General features: G+C 45.1%; 1 protein-coding gene across 2 annotated transcripts in view; it reads left to right on the top strand.

Annotated features, from left to right (window-relative positions):
* The first annotated feature begins 486 nt into the window (after positions 1–486).
* Positions 487–23,072, top strand: part of F13A1 (coagulation factor XIII A chain) — a 61,862-nt gene continuing 39,276 nt past the window's right edge. The window contains exons 1-4 of one of the 2 annotated variants that reach the window (XM_086469033.1): positions 487–518; positions 4,605–4,753; positions 10,549–10,737; positions 21,861–22,112. In XM_086469033.1, coding sequence (XP_086325159.1) covers positions 4,606–4,753; positions 10,549–10,737; positions 21,861–22,112 — 589 coding nt within the window. In that variant the 5' untranslated portion in view covers positions 487–518; position 4,605. Of the gene's footprint in view, positions 519–3,659; positions 3,692–4,604; positions 4,754–10,548; positions 10,738–21,860; positions 22,113–23,072 lie in introns of those variants that run through there. The other variant, XM_086469034.1, reaches the window with a different exon arrangement.

The following is a 23,072-nucleotide window of genomic DNA, read 5'->3' as shown; positions in this document are numbered from 1 at the left end:
CAGAAACATTTGCAACAATATCTTTTGAAAACTGGCCCTATAACCCCTTCTCCAAATGTTCTACCATCTGAAGAGCTGCCATTTTATCTCTCTCTGCCTCTGCCCCTCCTTCACACATACAGACGTGTACACATGCCATGTTTTAGAGCTGGGCCTTCTGAATTTTCGGCATTATCTCAAAATATACTCCTCTGTGTGTGGTAGCCAGAGCTGTTACATACAGACGGATATATTAACTGGTTTTGTTTTTTAAAAAACTCGAAGCAAAATATGCAAACAAAACCACCAAATGAACGTTTCTGAATTTTGCTTCTTTTTAAAAATAACATTTTTTATTCATACTTTCTGCAAGAAACTGCTCCGCTCTGCCTGCAGCCTTGGTGAGGCAGGTCATCGTAGAAAGAGGAACATCAGTTTCTGGGAGACAAGTACTCATGCAGAGGAAGGGGAAAGACAGACTTGATCACCTAAGAAAGTGGGCAAGTTTCCGAGTGAAGTTCTGAGAAGACGGGAGAGAGGTAATGTTGTATTATTATGTATAGAAGATCAGAATTGAGAGTCTGGTTTGTGAGGAGTGAGGATGATGTCCTCACAGGTACACTTATGCACATGCTGTAGTATAATGTCCCAGTGCACCTGAACACCTATCTAGACTGCAAATGGCATGAGGGTAATATTTTAAAAAAGGAAGAAAGGAAGTTACCCTGTTGCAGAGCTTTACAATGCTCAGCTGCTGCCGAGGAGAGCTTGCTGTAGCTACAGTAGTCATAGGCAAAATATCTCTCCCATCCAGCCGTTGGCACACAGCACAGCAACCCATTTATGTGAGCACCTGGTTGATCAGTTTGCTTGTGACAGATCTTGGCATGCCCTCTCCTCTGGCTGTAAAGCTTTACTGACTCTTGTGTTTTGTGAGTTGTTTTTTTTTCCCCCACAAACTCTTGTCTGGCACAGAGTGACTTGGAACAGAGTGACACTGGCTCTGGCAACAACAGGAAACTGCATTTTGGAGAACCCTTTACGGTGCAAGCTTTGCAGCCGTTTAAGGGCTTTTCTGTGGGGACTGGGAAGAAGGGCTGTCCATTGTAAAAAGTCCATTGCAGTGGGAAGGGTGCCTGTGACTGCAAAGGTCTTTGGCAAAGGCCATGAGCATCTGAAGGCTACCTCTGAGAAATGGTCATGGGGTCTTAGTTCCCTTCAGGGTGCGGTGCAGAAGTGGCTTCAGGAAGAGAGAGCACTCTTTCACCGGTCATCCCAGTGCATCATTCATTAAATATAAGGCCCTACAGGAAAACCAGGGCTTTGTGTTCTCTGTGCCCCCTCCTGCATCAGCCCTGACGTCAGTAGTTTCAAACCACGGAAGTTAAATTAAGGCCAGCACAGTCTAATAGGCAAGGGAGAGCAAATGCTAAGAAGTCAAGGTAATGAGAAAATACCTGCCATCTGGAGCTGTCATAAGCACGAATTTACATCACTCCCCACAAAATAAATAAATTACAGCCTACGGAACGTTACTCTCCCTGGATGCAAAGCCCTGCTCCTGCCGCTACTGCCAAAAATTTTGGCCTCCCCGCTTTCCATGTGATGGTCGGCTTCTGCTGAAAGCCCCGGAGAGATGTGCATGGGCGCGGGGAGACATCTGCAACCGCTGGCTGTTTAAGCGCAATGGCTGTAGTGGGATCTGTTGGCTGCATCCACCCGCTCCCTTCCTCGCTCTGACGGAAAGTTTTCCTCCCGGCTCTGACAGCACCGCAGCCACTTGGGGAAGCACATGACTTCCTCGGGAGATGGTGTTTCTTATTTGTGTTGCAGGCCTCCAGCAGGCATGGCACTGAGGCAATATTTATATCAGTTTTTGTAACGTTGTAGCAGCTGCAATTTTGGGAACTGACGTGCTGGCTGGAAGTGGAAAGAGAGGCACAAAGCACACCACACCACGTAGAAATCAGGGTGGAAGGAGAAAGAAGAAAAGAGAATCAGCAACCAGCCTCCTCCCCCAGAAAGTTTGTTGTGTTCCCGGGAGCCAGGGGTGCCGCTTGCCCTCCAGATGGTTACCGCAGGGCCCATCTGCGTAGAAGTGAGTCAATAGAAATCGCAGCTCAGGATGCTAGTGATGGGATCAGATCTGTCCCCGCAGGGTGCTCGCACTCCTTGGGGAGCAGGGCAGGGGAAGGGGAGTCCCATGGCTAGGTGGCTTTCCGTTCTACATACCTAATAGCCTGCTGGGGGAGGTGGGAGAGAGCTTGAGCCCTTTGCCTATGAGACAGCGTAGTGCAACGCTTGTATGCAGATAGTGAGGCTGCCTCCAAACGGCTGCAGCCTGGTGTTATGCCTCAGCAATCAGCCCTTGCAGGCTGCTTAGCCCAGCTACAATGCTGTGCTGGTGCAGCCATGATGCTCCCAGGTCTGCAGCTGGCATCTCTGCCCCACACTGTGCAGGTGTCCTGGCTCATATAGAGCTGCCTCACAGCAGCTGGGAAATCCCCAGGGAGCTAGGATGGGGGTCCTGTCTTCCAGATGATTTACTTGCTGCTTCGCGTTACAGGAATGCGAGCTGATTCTTCTGTCTCCTGACTTGATTTCAATGGTGTTAAGCCAGCACAGGTTTGAGACTTCACTGATGCTACTGGACTGGAAGTCATAGCTGGTTGAAAGAGAGTGGTGTCCTCTTTGTCTGCTTGCTGCTTCATCTACCCTGCAACTGAGGCAAATAAGTGCCCATGGCAGGTCCCATGTGTGTAAGAGGGGCTCTCCACTGCCCATGCATGTTCTTTGTAGGTGACTCTGCTGCCAGACAGCAGCAGCTGGCAGGACAGTGGGCCTGAATTCTTCACTGTACATTCCTTTTTCTCCATGTAACTCCACTGGTCTGTGGAGTAATGTCTGACGGGTGTCACGCACTCCCCAGTTCTCTTAGAGCTTGGTGAAACTCAGCAAAGTTGATGTGGAGCTAAAATGCTTCCACCAGCTACTGCCCCAGACCCTGGTTGTTAGGTGATGGACATTTTATTATGGGCAAGAGCTGAAGGTCATTTGCCCCAAACATAGATGTTTGGGGCAAAATACCTTCACTGTCCTGAACTGCACAGGATCTCAAGAAAACAGTCCTGTCAACTGGGCCACCAATGAGCTCTTCATGCCTGTGTGCCCCACAGTCCTCTGCAAGGATTGGCGTGAGACACCAGGCAGTAGAACTGTTGATGTGTCTGCCTGAGAGTACTCTGAAAACCAGCACCTGAAGCTGCATTGCAGGCACCCTGAGCAGAGGCACCATTAAAGACTGGCACCATGGTAAGCATGGCTTCTTGAGCTGTGTCTCTCAGAAAATCTCCTCCAGTCTCCACCGTCATGTGCCCTTGTTCCATGAGCAGTTCTATTCCATCTCACTAACTGCTGAAACTTCAGTGCCCAAGTTGTTTCCTTAGCCCAAGTGCCCTGAAATGCTCCTGATGAGCAGGCCTGGGGTAAGAGAGGCAGGGAGAGGGAGGGAGTAAGCAGAGATGTGGTGACAGATCCTTGGCAGTTGTGTGGGGAGGGACTGGCAACTCTTTCAGCACTGTCCTATTGCAACAGGAAGGAGGAGGGTATACAGAGGTTACTTAAAAGCCCCCAACCTTTTCCAGGCTTCTATTTCACTTCAGAAATTCTACAAGGGAGAAGAAACAAAAAAAAAAGACTATCTGAAAAGAAGGTACCCTTGCTAACTGAAAAAATTCCTTTAAGAGCTTACTGATATTAAATAATTGCTACACTTTGAATTGCTGTTTTCAGGAGCTTTGGGAAGAAGTTGTGTTCTCAGCCATAAATATTTTCTTAGCAGGATGGCATGGCTTTTTCATTGCTACACTGAAATAGATGTGAAAGCAGTTTTGACTAGCTTAAAGAGAAGTCTCTGATCAGCCTACATCTGAAATTTCCCTTAAGGTTGTTAGTGGGAGAGAAATAAGTGGATAAGTGCTTTTTTATTTTCTTTTCTTTTTTTTTTCCCCTTTTCACCCCTCTTTTTTTTTTTTTCACAGAATTGGATTGTCTGGGTGCAGGAGTTAGCCCTTTACACGTTGGGTGTTCTTGTGTATAGGAACAAAAAAACAGTTCTCCACTAATCATCCACAGACTGTTGTAGTATTTGGGATAATTGCAGTATAATTTAGAATGGCACTTTTATTAGGGGGAGGTAGCATGTGATGTACTTTCTGGAAATATAATTTGCTATTTTGAATTCAATAATGCTCTTTTGAAGGGTGGGAGAGTAAATGATTTTCCAGTTCTTTTACCTGAAACTCCCTAATGTTTTTAATGCCCTACTTGTCCTAGGCAAATACTTCTGTGTTAGGCTTCCCTCTCCTCCTCCCACCTCCCTTCTTCCCTTATTCATGCGTTTTGACAAACACAAAATGCCTTCCAATCCTTAGAGAACTGTACTCCATCATGACTGATGTTTTCTGCTTCTCAGTTTTTATTTATGTGTGTCTAAAAATGTGTAGTTTACTGGCACCCCACACTGTTTTTGGTTTCTCCCGTCTTACATGTGCCATGCTGGCTCATGTTTGCTTTTTCCTTGCAGTCTGTCTGTCTTTGATGGCGTTACAACTTTTCCAATACAGGATGTCTGAAACAACAAGCACCAACAAGGAGAAGAAACCTCCTGTGAATGGGAGAAGAGCTATCCCATTAAACAATTCCAATGATGAAGAAAATGAGGTCCCTGAGATGGAGGCTTTTGCAGTGCTGCCTAGAGGATTTAATCCAAAAGGTACAGTGTACAATTAAGCCAGGGTCTATTTTTACATCTTCCATACTCACCTCTGCCCAGGTCCGTGAATTAAAATGAAATCACTTTTTTATTACGTGCTTTGATCTCAGATAGCTTTTATTGCTGCTCATGAAAAAACTTGCTAAAAACACCCATGTGCACAGAAATGTTACTGCAGGTTGTGGATAGGGAAAGTGAGGAGCGGAAAAGCTGAGTAACCAGTTCTTAGCTTGAACTGTGGGACTGGTTAAATAAAGGCAAGAATGGGTTTTCCCAGTGTGATCACAATCACAGAGGCACTTTAGGACCTGCTGGCTTTGGTCATGGCTGTGGCAGCACTGAGGTGAAGGAGGCAGGAGAAGCCTCCTCTCTTACTTGCCCTTCTGGTGTGTACGGCCTAAAACTGACTGAGAAACTACTGGAAAATGTTGACTGGTAGGGAAAACTTTTGCTAGATGTTCCATTTGCTCATAAAAATGAATGCAAAACTAAAAGAAAACCCTATATTTTTAATTAATCTCCTGTGAAATCGTTTGGCTGGGGAGACAAAACAATATCATGGTAGGGGATAGGCAAATCAAACCACATTCTCAGTGCCAACTCTTTGGAGTGAACCTAAAAAAAAAAAGGTAAGATTTGGTTTAAAAGAAATCAGGATTGGCTCCTGAGTGAGTCACTAACCAAATGACGTTAATTTTTTGGCCTATTTGAAATGAACAGCAGAACTTGTTGAACGTGGCAACTCAGAGTAGCCAGATGTAATTATACTTAATGCTTGTATGGGACTTTTCATCCAGGGTGGAAAGAGAGAGTGCTTAATAAATGTGGACAAGAATTAATTACTGCATTTTACACATTGAGAAACAGGCAAAGAGATTTTAAGTGACAAGTTCAAATTTTTATTGCAAGGGATTATTTCTGTAATCCTAATCATGTGCCTTAACCACACGACACCCCCATTTTAATACACACGCATTTCCTTAAAAAGCATCTCTTTTATAGAACGCCTGGGCAAACCAACTGGCATGTTAAGACTGTAGAAACTTTGCTTGAACTTTTTCAAACAACCCTGTAGCTCTGGGGCAAGTATGTGTGTTTAAATTGTCAAATGTAATGCAATACAGGTCCTGACTAGACATCGTTTCAAACCCAATAATCTCACAGAAGCTGGAGATGTGTAAGAGTGTGGGATACCTTAGAAGGAATGCAGCCTGTAGCTAAAGCCCACCAGTACCATGAAAAAGACTCCTATTGCTTTTTGATGTGCTTCACATCAAGCTCTGAAAGTAGTACAGTGCTGGTGGGTGGGAGCCTCTTGCTTTTCAGAAATGCAATGGAAACTTAAGAATGTCAGGTCAAGTGAGTTGAAGCAGGAACCCCACACGTGCTTAAGGTGGTGCTGCTCATGAAAAAAACAGCCATTGTCCAAAGCAAGAGTTTGTGTGACCTTACAATAAACTTGTCTATGGGACTGGTATAGCTGAAAAATAAATTTGTGCCTGACAGCAAAGCTCTTTTTGTACAGCTGGATCAGCTCTGTTGTGCAGTTCAGCTTTGCAATGCTTGTAGCAACAACATGCAGGGGGTGACCTGAAGGGAAGGGACTGCAGCAGCGTTTCTGTTTAAGTGCACATCAACTGTGATCTAAGCCTGTGATACCAGCTGATGTAAGTGTTGTCCCTGGACACACTGTTTTGGGGTAGGATGCTTAAGTTACCTGTCAGACCATGTTAAAGGTTTATAGCCCAATGGAGCTCAGACTGGGACTGGCATTCAGGAGCTGAGCCTGCCCAGAACACTTACAGTGCTGCGCTTGGGGGATAAAGTGAATGTCTGCAGGCAGAGCGGGAGTGGCTGAATACAACAGGGCTCTAGCGCTGTGGCACAAGGACTGCTTGTGCCACCTCCTTCCCCTTCTGCACGCATCTACGCTTCTAGGTTGTCCAAATTTTTTGTAATTGTTCCCACATTTCATTGCCGTAACACACTGAAAAATCATGCAAATGCTTTTATCCCCTCTGTTACCATCTGAGATGTTTTCTAGCCTTTGGGATAGGATTGGACACCTGCTATAAACATCTAAATTTCAGTGTCTTCACCTGTGTCAGATCATAGTCAACACAGAGCCATCCAGTGAGTGGAGGTGAGGGCACAGGCTGTGTGGGGAGGCAGTGGGTGTCACTTTCAGGGTGATCTGTACCCTTCTCTCAGCTCTACTGGCTGCAGCAACGAGCCGCCAACTGGCCATAATAAGAGGTTACAAACCAGGCTAAAATCATTTAAATGCCTAAATTTAACTGAATCCTGCCCTTGATCTGTGCAGTGTAGGTGTCTACAGCTGAGCTAGTCACCCTCGTTTCCCTTGACAGCCAACAGAGAGAAACAGGCATTTTTAGGGTGTGATTCATTTGACCTATTTTAGCTACTACTCTAGGAGGAGGTAAAACCCTGTGCTCGCCTAGCTCTCTGCTGACACCCACTTCTACTCTGCTGAATCACAGCCGGAGTGAGCGGCGGAGGCTGCCAGGGATGGGTGGCTGTCTCCACAGCCTGGTCAGTGGGCTGCCTGCTGCGGGAGCCTGGCTTGCTTGCAGGAGGACATGCTCAGTGAGAGGGATGTGCAGCCCCTGAGCGCTTCTTCAGCAAGAAGCCTGTGCCTCCACGAACACGTCTGTGCTGCGTCCTCCCCCTGGCTCTTCCTATCCAGCTCATCTCACCACGATGTGTTACGAGTGGGCCTGGTGCTCACAGCCGTTAGGTGGGAGGACACAGCCCCGCGGCCCCACGGTCTGCAAGCTCCCCACGCACCCTCCTTCGCAAAGTTCGGCGACTCGCCAGGGAATCGTGCTTCCCCTGTTAGCAAAGTGATGGACACCTCCTTTGGAAGCTCACACTGTTCAGTTTGTAATCCAGAGCCCTTTCTCTCTGGTTGTCCAAGAAAACCTGATGTTTGAAGGCTACTCTCGTTATTTGATAAATAGCTCAAGCCTCTGCTCATTTATTTCCATGCAAGCTTAACACTGCAAAAGCTTTAAGCAAGCATCAGACTGCTGCCTCTCATGCAGCAATCCTGCTTGCACTAAACAGCAGACTAGGCTGTGAGCAAACTGTCAAATGGTCCCAATTTCAAAGGAGGCCTCGATGGCCACCTGTCCCTCACAGACATGTGTGGTGGTGTCACCAGAGCGGTGACATGTCATCGCCTGGAGCCTTCCTTCTGATTGCATCCCGATGATGGTGTTAGCGCATCCCATTACCTAGCTCATGTTTTGTCCTCCATAATTACCATTTTGTAATTAGCACAGGCTTGGTCACAGATTATCTTTATCTGGCAAGCTCAATGTACATTTTTAACACTGAGAGTTAAAGTGAAATGTGTTTTCTGCAGATGTATGTGGCTGCATCTTGATAGGAGCCATGTAAAGTCCTGAAATAAAATGAAGCAAATGCTGAACTGATGGCCCAGGGTGGCTTAGCTCTGCAGTTCCTTGAAGGGACTAACATGCGAAGGAAGTGCAGGGTCACGACTTTTATTTCAGAACACAAGATGAAAATACAACAAACCCTCAACTCTATTTTTATGCCTTCTTGGAAGGAGGGAAAAGCTGAGCCAAACTTACTGATAGCTTCACCCCTCACAGAGCCCCAAGATATTCAGCTTTTACATGCAGTCCTTTCAGGCTGGGAGGGGTTGGGAAAGATAATGGGAGAGACTGTCCCCTGCCCTCACTTTACCCCCTCCAGGAAATTCCTGTCTCACATAATTTAATTGTGAGCTTTGTCAGCATTATTGTGAGTGAGCATTGGTAAGTTTTGCAAGGAGGGAGGCAAAGATATGCCCCACTTCACAGAGGGGCAATGACAATGATTTCTGAGCAAAACACATGTAATGTTTCACACAAAAACCAGCTCTGTAACTTCAGCCAGCGCTAAAGCTAGTGGGGATCTACAGAAGTTACTCCAGAAGCCTGGTGAATTGAGAGGAGAATAATAATAACATTGCCATGGGATTTTAAGCCTGCCTCAGGACTGAACAGGGTATTCCAGCCTTTCCACAGATTAGGGTTAGCAGGAGATGATGGTTTGGGGTTCAGTTGTCCAGTGCTTTTCAGTGAAAGGATCCTTATCTTTCTGTGTCCTTAGGCTATGTCCTTCTGTTTTCCAAAGGGTAGGGCTAAGCAGCTGATGGTGACAATGCACAAGCGAGACCTGCTCCTGCTGCCCTTATTTCCTCCTCTCCTGTTAGCTTTCTTCCAGAGCCCCAGGGTGGCTTGGCTGGGGCAGGAGAAGGACCATGCTGGCGTCTAGGGAAGCTGCTGCCTCCAGGGTTCTGCTGATGTCTTGGAACACATCCCTGCAGAAGGGCAGGGCTAATGCACAGGCTGCTGTAGCCCGGAGGCTACACACCCCAGAGGGAGCTGCTCTGCTGCTTGCCCAGAGCTGGCCACTGTGCAGTGTCTCCCTGCCTTCAAGGAAGAGCAGTATGCAAAGCTGTTGTCTGAGCTTCTGTGAAATGGACTGCGTTCAGCCCTCAGCAACTTGAATATCCAACTCATTCGCTGAGCACATCATTGCTGCTTGCAGTGTACTCAATAGCAGGCCAAATTAGCCACCATCATGAGTACACACAGCTCCACCAGCTGCTGTAAATGCATACCTCTTTTTGCCAAGCGTGAGTTTGGCTGTCATTATCAGTATGAAATGCAGAAATTAGCTAGTTTCTAACTGTCAACACCTGGAAAGACAAGCTGAGAGCTGCAAATCAAGCTTTACTCTTCTGTCTCCCTCCTGGTGGTGAGCAGTAACAGTCCTCCTGGCAGAGGTTTTGTGACTATCTGCCAGAGGATGTAGGTAAAAGAATGATGTCCAGTTCATTTTCATGTGGTTGCTCATTGTGTGAGAAGATTCCCATTGTGAAGATCTCAGTACGGTACAGTCATGGAGCTCGTGGTGACTGCAAGTGCTTTTGGCTATCCCAGTGCCACTCCACACTGGTCATTAGCTGAGCAGACTGACTTCTAGCAGTGGGAGGCTATAACCTATAAAACCCTAATTTGAAGCGAGCAAAGCTTTGCCCATGCATGTTATAGATACCTACTGCTGCTTGCCTGTAACTCTATGCTGTAATTATATGCTGTAATGTTATATTTAGTTTTTGTAAGAAGACACTAATAGCAGTGGAGGTGTACTGAGAAGCTGAGTCTAGACACATACAGTACACCAAAACCTTATTTAATACAGACAATCCAGGCTTTCAGCTGAATGTAAGATCATTAACTGCCTCTCAGGCTCTTCAGCGCTTGATAGGAGTAGTGCTTTGTGAACACTAATGTATTTAAACGTCACAAAACCCCTGTGAATTTGCATTTTACAAACGGAGGCCTGCAAGAAGGGAGACATGAAGCCACAGCTGTCAAAAGCCCACTGATTGCACTGCTACACCTGTGGCAGCGAGGCCCAGACTTGCAGAAAGCCAATGCCAAAGGAAAGATGGAGCCCAGCTCTCCTTGGGGACGTTAGTCTTTCCACCTGTAGCAACCTGTTTTTGCCATTCACTAGAAGCCTTGCAGCCTCTGTGAAAATGGCAGGTGGACAAAGAAGTGTCAGTCCATAAGTCTCTGCTCAGCCAGGAGGATATAAGCCCCAGACAGATCCAGCATGCTCCATTGCACACTGTTACTTGATGAGGCAATGCTGAGGAAGAGGAAGACAGGACCTCTAATGATGTTGATGTCAACATTGACATTCCAACATACTGACTCCTTCTCTCTCTGTTCATTTCCATGTCTCTGCAGATTACCTGCGCGTTGTGGATATTCATATGTTCAAGGAGCCACATGAGATCAACAAGCAGCAGCACCACACTGACAAATACTACAGCCCCAAGCTGATAGTGCGTCGAGGACAGCCTTTCCAGATCCAGATTGACTTCAACCGACCCTACAAGCCAGAGGCAGACCAATTCTGGCTGGAGTATTTGATAGGTAAGTGCCTGGCAAAGGCTGTGTTGTATCAGCAAAGTAAGGTTGAAGAGTCTCTCATAAACAGGAACACAACACTACTTAATGGCTGTGTCTTTTTCTGTTATGATTGATAAACTATAAAACCAGGCTTAACGATAGACAGAGAAGTGCTTTTCTTACTCAAGAAACTCTGCAGAATTGCTTGTGATAGAAGGAACAGTATTTGGGGCTTTCTGTATAGCAAGGAGCCATACTTCATTGGTCTTTCAAAGTTATCTCTGGTTAATGCTGTATGGCAGTGCTGAAAGGTAGGTGGAACAGGAAACATCTTTTATTAGTGTTTAGGAGATGCAGGGAGGAAGAGTATAGTTTGAGGTGGGAAAGATGACTATGTATGAACTGGGATAACGTGTTGAGTATGCAAGGGGGGGAAAGTATGTGGGGGGAAGAATACAAAGCCTTGCAACTTCGCAACCTGCATTTACAACTGACTTGGTAACAAGGGAGAAGGTTCAGAGATTGTAGCTTTGGACCAAAAACTTACTCAGGACCACATCAGAGGCTTTCTTAATTTACTGCAAAAAGAAAAAGAAAGCATTTTTCCTCTCACTGAGAGATCTTCGTTAGAGACCCGGGTACTAATGTACCTGTTGGCTCATTGAAGGTACAGGACTAGAGAAGGGCGCGACCTTGCTAGAGAAGGGAAAAGCAAACGACAGAGTGGGGCTTCCTGCTATGTTCCAAAGATGGCCCCACTGAATGCTGCTCCCTGCATCACAGCTCTGGGAAAGCCTCAGCTTCATCTAGAGTGATCTGGGAGTTTCTGTGTTAAGATGTCAATGTTCCCCTTATAAACTCTTTAAAGTAGGTTTGAATTGATGTTTTCATTTACTTTCCTGAGAGATGTAGTTCTGAAATTTGTAACATTGATTTTTTTTCTACTGCTGAATTATGATGATGTGGCCATTTATTAGATTTGTTGCTTTTTAAAGCTAGATGGGCATTTATCTCTTAAACATATGTGCAGTGAAAAGGTTACTGTCTGCACATTTTTTTCGTGTGTTTCTTCTTTCTAATTTAAATTAGGGTTGGGAGGCATGTTATGACAGTCCAGTGAATGATTGGCTGAACAGCCACAAGTGCCTTTAAAAATTTAATATGCATAAATATCATTAGTTCTTTTGGGATTTAATTAAATTTAAGACTGTTCCCTTAATCTTTATATATTTAAAACAAACAGCTGTAGCAAGAAGAAGTGGAAAATGGAACATTTGTTTTTTATTGCATCGTGTGCAGTTTGCATTTGTTTTAATCAGATATTCTATATTAGGAAAAGAAATTTGACACTTCGGACGTTGCACAGTCCACTTAAGAGAACATATTCACTTATTTTCCTGTTGCTCTTTCCTAACACATCTGTCCGTGGCTTGTATCTCGAATCTCTAAGCATGGATATAAATCCCCTTATACTCAGCCATGGTAGGAATGGGGTTAAATGCAGCCTGAGCCAGGGGGGACTTTGCAACAAACTAAGCTCTGAACGATTACTTTGGAGTCACCCCTGAGTCTGTGGTTGACTTCCCCTCCCCATTCTTCACTGTTACTGTCCTTTCTGTGAAAATGGTAATGCTGATGTCCCATGTGTGGTGGCTGGCAATCAGCTGAAGGAAATTGCTGCATATACAGGATGCAGTATACAATGCTATTGCCCTCCCCTGCTTTTTAAGTGCCTGCTTCTGTGAGCATCACTGCCCTCTTGCTACAAAGGATTTAGCTCACAGAGATTCAACTGGGAGAATAGATATTCAAGCTCCTCTTCTAGGAACTGGTTAATACTCAGGGCTCCACAAATGTTACTCTTTACACACATGTGAAAAGAGAGTACGTTTATTCTTAGAGGATAGCAACAGAAAGAAAAACAAAAACAGTCCACAAAAGAGAAGAAAATTATTCAGAGATGATCTGCTTGACTCTTTCTTCTTCTTCTTTTGGTGGCAAGTCTAATGTTTAATGCTCTGAAGAGGAGAAAGAGGAGATTTCTTGTACTTAGGAAAGGGCACTGAGTGCGTAAGGTTCCAGTGCTGTGCTCTCAAACTTTTTGTCATGGGGAGACGTGGCCATTTTCATCCAGGTTTTTTCTGTTCATCTGCCTGAAGAGAGGGCATTCACCTCTCGGAATGCCAGCTGCCTGAAAACCAGAGCCCAGTCCAAAAACTGTTGCCTAGGCTGCCGCTGTGAGCAGAGGAGGGAGGCAGGCACCTCCAGGTGGCAGTTTAGCCCTGATGTCTTAGAATGGGATGAACTCTCTTATAGATTATTTTTTTTTCCTCTGTTGACTCTCCCCCATAGACCAGGCTTTGACTTTAAGATCACCAAAGACAGGGTAGGCGAATTCTACAGTACTGTCAGGCAGAAGCTACACCTAGGGACTGGCTCAGGGAATAGCCATACAGTAGAAGCAGCTTGAGCTCAGAGAAGCTTTTTGCACTGAAACAAGGGGTATACTTCCTAGGGAAGTGCTGATTTTGAGAGATTAAAGTGTGGACACACAGAAATGTTGGCAGGTTTTTGTAAAACAGCCTTTCCAAGGAGCTGTCTGTGTGCCTGAGCAGTTGATTTCAAATGGTGCCCTAGAACTGTAGAATAACCTAGGTTGGAGGGACCTCCAAGGGTCTCATGTCCAAGTCCTTGCTTAAAGCAAGTCCAGCTTGCTCCAACTGCTCGGGGCCTTGCCCTAGGGACAGGTTTTGAGTATCTCCAAGGGTGGGGAGGTTAACCCAAGCAATGTGGACCAGGCTGTCCACGAGCTGTAGTCTTCAGGGTGTTTCAAGGTGCTATTCTCATGATGTACAAAGACATTTTTGGTAGGGACATCTACCCTTGGCTCCCAGGGAATTCATCTGGAGTTGGGAAAACTCAATGTCTCTTTTTGCAGGACTGTGCCTACCATGAGGGCTGTTTATACAACAGCACCATATAAAGCTATTCAGAAATTATTAGTTCCCAGCACTGGAAACTTCCCAGCATTGACATTAATCCATCACAGAGTTTTTATCCATTAAAGACTAATTTTGCTCCTGAAAAATGTGACAATGGTAATGACTTGATCCTCTGTGTGTGTGAAGAACTATTCTATTTCCTTTATTCCCCAAAATTTAGTTCCACTTCTCTTTTTTCCTCCTATTTTTGCTTCTTTTGCATCATTAAAAAGATGATTAATGAAGCAAGTAAAGCAAGTACAGACTGCTTAATCCTTCTAATTGATAATGAATCAAGGGTACCTGGGACAAATGCTTCTTGCGTTATGTGAAACTAGGTCTGAAACACTCACAGAACATTCTTTAGTAACAAGCTTTTTTAATCCACAGTCCATTTAAAGGCCATTCAGACAGAGTCTAGAATTCATGGGCTAAACTGTATAAACAGATATACATGTATGTAAATATGTAAATAATTCACCCTAATCTCTTGAAGTCACTTTTAGTGATATTCTTCTGCAATGGTTCCTTATGACTCAAGTCCTTTTAGCTTTAGCAGACTATTTTCTGTAGAGTCATCAGGTGAAACTGGCTGAAGTGCTAACGTGAATTATTATAATTCAGTTTTGCACATAATGCCTCATTAAATTAGGACCATACTTGTCTGCCACAGTATGGAAAACAATGAATGTGCCAAAAAATCCACATGGAAAAATATCCAGTTATAAAGAGTATTGGGATGTTACTCCAGTTCTCGTGCTGGACTGCAGCCCTGCCTCAGTACCTGTGGTTTGAAAGCTGCTCCATCACCACATATTTCCTTCCTCATAGCCCACTTCCTGGCTTTAATGAGAGGAAAGGTGATCATCACCTGTTGGGAAATACTCATTTTGCTGGTCTGGGTTTGAGATGAAAGAGCCACAAGAGAAGTGTAGATGCTGTGCTTACGCCCACTTTCCCACAGCGGGAACAATTTCAGTTTACTTGGAGCACCAGGAAGCCCAGAGGAACCAATGACTCCTTCACCCGTCTTAATCTCTCCTGACTACCACTTTCGTGGTGACAGGGATGTTTTCTGCTGCTGTTGGCTTTCTACAGTGTGGGGCTCAACCTGTCCAAGCACAGTTCCAGCACTTGGGGCAGCCATTTTGGCATGAGCTGCAAAGTTTCCACAGTCACTGCTGCACTGGCAGTGATATCTCTGAAAAGCAGATGTATGATTAGATGGGCTTATACGACCTTCAATCTTGCTTTTAGTGGTAGTTTCCTGTACACGACTGTAAATCCTGGAGTGGTTGATGCGTTTATATGATGCATCCTTACTCTAATGATATATTTCCCCACATCCTCATAAATTGTTGTCTATTTGTATTTTCCTTAAATGGCTTCATAAATCCATATATATTGGTCTAGCTCTAAATATTATTATGAACGTTTCATTCTTTGGCATACTTCCAGAATGATCGTAAATCCCAGTCCTCCAGGCTACTATCACCTTTCCCCATGTGTGCATGCATGGACACCCACGCACCCACCCATATGCACTCCTCAGGCTTCTAGAAATCATTGGCTTTTGGCCTGACATGAGAGCAGACACTTATGGCTCCTCTTTCTACAGTCATCCCAGGCCTGCTCCAGAGGAATAGTTATAAACATGTGAAAGTGTCTAAGAACATAAAGGTGTTAGAGCTGATCCCGTATGGCTTATTTAGATGACACCAAATTCCCACTTATAGTCAGAGGGGCATCAGAGTACAACTAAATAACCAGGGGTCCAATTCAAGGCACCCACGCCAGAATCAATGGAGGTCTTCACACTATCCTACAGTGTCCAAAGCCTTTCCCTAATTTCACAACAGTGTTGGGACATGGGTTTTTCTGGGAGGGTTGAGGCTTTGTTCCATTTGTCAGGCAGTAAATCTGTCTTAGTAGGCAGTATTACTGCCCCTGCTGTCACCCGTCCTCCTCAGCAGCTCTGGGACAGGGCAGGTGGTAGCTAATGGACTGGCTGGGACATGAGGTGCCCCTAAGCACCTCGAATAGGATGATGAGCTGAGTTCTGCCTCTGAAAGAAAGTTGTTCATTGGAAGAAGTTGGATCTTGATTTTTTTTTAGGAGCCTTCTTGCCATTATACAAGAGCAACTAACTGATTCTGGGGGCAAACTCCACTGGTGTTGGTACGTAATCCAGCACTGAGAATTTATTAAATCACTATATCCCTGTTTAACAAAGAACTACAAAAATTGAACAAAGATGCAGAAAAAACTGATGGTCTAAACATGGAGTCACATTTTAGGGAGAAAGAATAATTTATTAGCAGTGGAACACATTTCCTAGAGATTGACTCCAGACAGAGGAGAGACCTGTTTGCCAGCTCTTAGCAAACAGCAAACCTATCCACTTTCTGAACAGAGGCTTTGGGGTACTTTTTTCCTCCCTTCTGGAATTTGCAGCCAGGCCATGGAGGAGCAGAGAGGAGGGAATCCCTCAAGGGGCTCTACGAATGCAGTATTTCATGCAAAGGAATCTTTATCTTTAATATGCTTTCCTTTTGCACTGCTGCAACAGCATCAAGTGGCACATAAAATCTAGCTGTATTTTTTAATGATTTTCATCGCTAAGGTGCGTGACTCTGATTTGTGTTTTGCAACTGTAAAGTACTAGAAACATTCACTCCTGGGATAGAGTGGTCAGATGTTAAGCATTCCTAACCGGAGCCATGAGCAAAAATTATTTCAAGATATTTGAGTTTCCTACATTTCGAAGTTTTTATGCAGCACTTCTGAAGGCAATGGAATATGAGGGTGGAGGAACCTAGATGTGATATCAAAACAATGACTTAAAGACACTACTGTTTTTTACAAAAATCTGTTTCTCCTTCTTGCTTGTTTTGATTGTTTGGGATTTTGGTAGAGCATCTCTCCTCTTTTTTCGTTGTTTTACTTTTTTCTATTTTCTGTTTTTTCTCTTCTCTAATTTCTTTCTTCCTTCCTCCTTCTTACTTTTCTGACATTTGTTATAGTTATTCGTAGTAATTAATAAGGCATGGCCCTAGTATGCTAACACCCATCCCCAGGCTGCTTTCTACAATAAGGCTTACCTCTGCTACACAGCTACTGTACTTGTGGCTTCCAGCTCAAATTTATTTATCAATCTGTCACAATTATTATACTTCCAGGACTGGCGTTGAAATAGATTCTTTACCCTTTGTATAAAAGAGTGTGTCTAGGTAAAATGAATGAACCTAACAGGAAAATTTTCGACCTTACTGTGTGTAATATATGTCCCAAAGAGAGACAGATTCCTTGACTCCTTTGAAAAACAATCTTCTAAGGAAGATTCCTAAATAGACTATTGAGAAATAGCTTTGTTCACCTCCCTCTCTTCTGAGGTATCCTACTTCCATCAGGGAGGAAATGTCCTCTGAAGCTCACTAGATCTCTAATCTCTTTTCCCTCCTCCCTGACAAAAGTAAAACATCTACTTACTTGTGTAGGGCCTATCCAGGAGCACCCATCAGTCCCTCCGCTGGCTATGCTAACAGCATGGCGCTAATTCAGCAGTGGCATTTAGGACCTGATTAATACACGTGCACATAGAGCAGTGTGTATGTCCACTGGGGATCAAAGGAAAAGCTAAACTAGATGGAGACAGGGGCTTCCAGAGACTGGGCAGGGGAGGAGGATCATCTGAGCAAGCCCTGTTCCCTGTTAGTTACTTGTAAGGAATAGCAGCAGAATTGGGTGACTGGAGGAGGAGCACTCATGTTTTGCTGGCTGGATTTGCTGTACCTATCTCTCGCTCTCCCTTTGTTGCTGTAAATCCCCCTCTGGTGTGGCAGTTTTACCCAGAATTAAACACAGCTTGCCTCCATGCCTGATGGGCCCTGAGCTGACATGCTAAGGAGCTAAGGCATATGTTAAAAATAACTCATTTTGAATGTATGTGTGTATGGCCACATTTCTGTATTTTAGATGGCTCATTATTTTGCTGCTGTGTAAATAGACTTTGGCAAGCTTTAACAAACTGCACTCTGGTTTTTGCCCCTGTAAGGTGTGTGTGCGTAGCAGGGGGTATCCCATACATGCCCACATCCACGCATGCTTCAGTCATGGTGCATTTTGCCATGTAGACCTTCACTTATGTTTTTTTACTTTCAAAGCCTTGTGTTGAGGCACTGAGGGACACCTGAGCTCCTTTTATAGTGACAGCAGCTATTTTGCTCCTCTTTTCCTTGGTGCCTGGAAACCCCAAGGGGTGTAGAGCTGAGCTGAGCTGCAACTGAAATACGCAGGAGTTTTAGGAGCCCAGCTTGGATGGCTGCAGGAAACAAGATAGGATGAGAAAGAAGTATCAAAGCGTTGCAGGTCTGTGCACTGTGCAGCAAGGGAAATAGATATGTTTGTGCCATTAAACCTTCTCTACAAGGGAGGTTTCTGTAAAAATAATGTCTTCTAGCAGTATCATAGCTTAGTACTTAGCATTGGAATGCAGAGAGTTGGAGGCCCATGAAAGAGGGTCACTGTGAATTCTCTCCTGCCTCGAAAAGACAGTCAGAAGACCCTGTTCAGTGCCTGATATCTTCTAAGATGCAAGAGGAGCCTGTAAAAAATTCACCCTGTGCCTAGTGGTAACAGTGCAGCAACCTCCAGTCTTTCTGAGTTCTCAGGCTGGATATTACCATTTCTGTGTGCTGTTAGAGCAGACAGGGACATCCCAACAGCGTGATGTCACTCAACGACTGTCTTTCACAGAGCAACTGGCTGTGAAATGTCCTCCTGTGAGGGACAGGGCCTCCTACACCCAAAGCACACGTGAGTATTTGGGAGTGAGGCAACCACAAAGAACTGGCTGCAGAGCATGATTCCAGCTGCCAACTCCTGGAGCAAATCGGAGCAGGAGAGATCCTGAGCCAGCTGATGCTGCTGGCAGAAGCGCCCTCCTGTCAGCATAAAAAGAGTTTATCTTCTCTACATGGCTCCTGGTCCTGACATGCACCCAAACATGTTCCTGCCTCTCTGTGGGTTGGGTTAGCATCAGAGACCCTGCAGAGTGCTCTGCCAGGCATTTGCAGGCTTTTGGTGATGAGTCTTTGGATAACATTGAATCTTGTTCCTTAGAGACTCTAACCCAGAGAATGAAATCACCACTGCATGTTATCTCTTCTGAGAAAGGGCTGACATTACAGATACCGAAACTAGGAGCCGAAGTTGGCCCCACTTTTCCACTACAGCCAGAAATGTGTGCTCAAGATGTAGATAAAAGTCAAATGGCCAAGCCGTCCTGAGAGGACTTCCCTACAATGTTGGTAAACATAGTACTGAACCTACGTAATGATTATTTTGCCAGCAACCTTAGCATGCAATGCCAGTTACTCAGCTTTATAGTGCTCTAGTATCAAGACAACAGATGTGTGTATATGAGACTAGTGTGGCTGGTGCTGTCAGGTGTCTGGATGTGTGATTACAATTCAGCTCCACAAGCTCCTGTCAGAAGTAACAATTCCCTTGCTCTTCCCTTTGCATTTTAGTTTTTGTTTCAGAAGGTAAGGGAACCTCTCCTCTCTTCACAGAAAACATTGGAAATTGATCACTGTGCTCTTGAGGGCTCCCAGGCTTCCTCATGTGTTCAGAATTTATGCAGCCATTAACGAGCACCGAACCCTGCTCGTCTGTGAGAAGCAAATGATGTTCTCTTGTATTTACTGTTTATAACATCTGCAAATTATCCTGACTTCTAGGGTATCCCTTCCCTGACATCTCTGCTATGTCTGTAGCGATGCAGGCAATACCCCAGAGCGCCTTCTCCTCACGGGTGAGAAAGATAGTGCAGTGATCTCTCTGTCTCACTGTGTGGGAACAGCTGTGTGGTGTATGCACAGGCTGTGGGCTGAAACGACTTTGCATGCTTCTCAGCAGCAGCAACAGGTGCTCCCTGGTGAAGCAACAGGTGTATTAGGGTGTCTTGTGGCTTTGCATGCAAGAGAGACCTTTGCTTCTAAGGGCAAATGGAGTTTTGTGTGTTAGGGCTTCAGAAAAGGGAGAATACCAGAGGCTTGGGACTTTGCCAATGTCATCTCTGCTATGAAGTGCCAGTGACAGGGTTTCCATAAGGATGTCTTGCAAAGGCCTCATGGCTTCTTTGGGATCCTATGTGGTTCCTACAGGCAGATTTACTGGGGAGTAATTCTACAGCCTCCCCATGTGCACACAGACGTGGTGGTGCAAAGTCCCTGCCACAGCACAGTTCCTTCTGTCCCTGATAGGCTCCTACACCAGCTTCCAGTGAAGATAACAGTGTCAGTTTAACATAACCATGTTAAAGTAGTAATCTCTCCGCACTCCTACCTTTCTGAAGGAGGTAAGGGAGGTATTTTTAACAGTTTTCAAGGATGTCAGTTCAATTACTTGGTTTGCTCTGCTGTTTTGTTTGTGTGGACTGCTTTTTTAAAAAAAGCAATTATGTCAAAACTATAAGCAAAATATCAACTGTAGAGGCAAGCTGGGTCATACCCAGTTGCACTACAAAGAACAAGAATATGTTCAGCTCTCAGATCACAATTGTTAGCAGGCATAAGACTCATCTCTGTTACCTTTATAGGCTCTTCTCTCTACGCTGGATTCCTTTTGATGGCTTATATTTGAAGAGTCCAGTGCTTTATCTTCTAGTGTTTTCTATTGATTTTGCTCTCTTATTCTAGTCCTTTTTTCTTCTGTAGGTCTTACCCTTCTGTTGTGTCCCTTGCTGATCTGAATGGGTTTCATGGGGGACAGAACCTTTGGCCAACAGGGCAGAGTGGGCTGTTTATGTGCACTGAACATCTGCAAAATGGAAATTCATGAGCATCGAATAATCTCTTGGATAAAGAAGAGTAGCCAGAGATTTACTAGAAACACTGATGTTGTGGCAGCTCGCAAGCTTCAGATTCAAAGCTGGGGATGTCCTTTCACAGAATGTAGCAGTGTTCAGATCTGGGATATCTCTACATCAGCTGTATAAAAATAAGCAAGCTGGAAAATCTACGCTCTTGTGAGTTTAATTTTGCAGTTCCTAAATCGTAGGAATGAAAAATATAGAAGTTTGTGTCTCTGCCATCGTTGCTTTTCATTACCCTATTTTTGAATGAGAGAGTCTAGCTTTCAGCCTGAAATATGAAACAAAGAATAGATTTGAGAATGAGATAAGGAACTCAGCCTTCTCATGAGTGTCTTTTCTGTCTACGCTGCTGGTTGGCTTCCAGATATAGTTTGGCTCTACCTCAGGCTCAAAGGGTGGATCCTTACACAACTGAATCCTGGCAGTGTACATGTTTACATGTAGCCTATCCGTCTAGATGCTTTTTATAGCTGGCAGAGTAAAATAGGCTTGTCTGGGGTTGATTTGTCTTACTATAAGGTAGACTATCATGCTGGGTCCTTTGGAAGCATATCATACTTTGAAACCCACTGCTTGCAAAGAAAGTTTGGCTATCCAGCCCAGATGTGCTCATCTATACTCTGCATGTCCACAGTTGATTCCCACTCCATCCCCGAGTAGATGCTCAGGAGGAACTGAGCGTTGGGTGTCTGCTAGTGGACTGACTTGTATTTCCTTCATCTGTGTGGACTTGCATGAAAGAGCGCTTGGTCTCTGCTTGTCAGTGCAGTAGTGCAGTGAGAAAAACGAAGTTCTGCTCTGCTAAAGAACCTAAAGCTGATGTCCGTGCCCCAGTGGGCATTTGCGTGCTAGGGTGGTGGGTGCATCTGACCTGAGAAAGGGGCTCTTAACTAAATGTACCAACAGTGTAGCTGACACCAAGGCAAGGAGCAAGCTGGTCAGCAGCTTGCTGCACTAGGATGAACAGTGGTGAGCAAGGAAAGCCTGGGACAGACCCTGATTATGCTGCCAGGGCTACACTCCTGGCAGTGCCCAAGCCAGTGAGACTGAAACTTGCTGGAACAAGATGGGTAGGGGTGTCTGCATAGGCCGCCTGCTGGGAGGTGTTGCATGTATTCATGTGGCTGTACTGCCAAGTGACCAGGCACTGTGTGAAGCAATGAGGGAGGGAGGTGGTTTCTGTCACTAAAACTTTCCACCTCCATTGACAGTAAGACAAATGAGTAGAGGACTGCCAGGAAATTAAGAAACTGTCAAAACAAGGCAAACCTCTTCACCTCTCTCTCTAGGTCGCTACCCACAGCAAAACAAAGGCACCTACATCCCGATCCTACTAGGTGATGTGCTGAAACCTGGTGAGTGGGGAGCCAAGATTACCCACAAGGAGAACAACTCTGTTCACCTGTCCATCATGTCCTCTGCCACCTGCATCGTTGGGAAGTTTCGCCTGTACGTTGCTGTCTGGACTCCCTTTGGCATTCTCCGGACACAGAGAAACTCAACAACTGACACTTACATCCTGTTCAATCCCTGGTGCCAGTGTAAGTACCTCATCAGAGTCAAAGGTTCACTATCTGCTGCTGGGCTCGTCAGGTTTTGGGAGGGGGTGGTCCAGGAAGGGGAACTTGGTGCCAAGGAGGTTGGAGACATGCCAGTTTGGGTCTGGAAATTATATAGCAACTCTGCGAAGAGGCAAGTCTTTCAGGCTGGGGAATAGCCCTATGTGAGAAGGGCTCCGTGCTGCAGACCTGTGCCTGTGCTGTAGTTGCGTTCTGCAGTTTTATGGGGCCAAGCCTGTGTTTACCACCTCGGGCAGCATGGTGATGCTCCATTTCTCATTGTAAATATACCCTAAGGCTTTGCTTTGACTTTAATGGGCGTCAGCGTGAGCTTCCTGCCTGCCTGTGAGTGCCTCAAACTGACAAGTCGATATGGGCATGTTTTTCTCCAGGATACTGTGTGGGGCAGGATGTGGCAGCATCCCATGCTCTTTTGGGTTACGTTGCTGATTGCCACATTTAGGATTGAACATCTTCAGCCAAAAACTTCCAGGAATTCAATGGGAGCTGCTGCTCCTGCACAGGTTGGATGGAGTCAGCCTGATGTGGCATCACTCATGGTGCCTTCACACTGCTACATGACATTTGCTCTTATAACTTCCCCTTTCATGGTGACTAATTAACAGCAACCCTGTCCTGCGTGAGGAACAGAATACTTTGCAAATGAGCTTTTTTTTATAATCCAGTGCATTGAAAACCAATTTATCTCTCTTAAATCTTCCTGGATCCCAGGTATAATCTGCCCTTATGCTGGCAGAATTGTATTTTGCCTAATGAACTCCATGTGTGGCTTTAAGGAGAGGGCAAGGAGGATCAGAGAGGTTTGGCTCAGCCTTCTGACAGGCTGTAGCACTGTGTCTCAGCTTCTGACAGTTGTAAGGCTCCAAGTCACACATATTGCTATATATTTAGATCACCAGCTAACTTTAATATTCTCCTGCC

The sequence above is a fragment of the Leptosomus discolor genome, chromosome 8, assembly GCF_034619465.1.
Source record: "Leptosomus discolor isolate bLepDis1 chromosome 8, bLepDis1.hap2, whole genome shotgun sequence".
NCBI lineage: Eukaryota > Metazoa > Chordata > Aves > Leptosomiformes > Leptosomidae > Leptosomus > Leptosomus discolor.
Note: the sequence above shows the minus strand (reverse complement) of the source record. Positions and strands in the feature narration are given on the sequence as shown.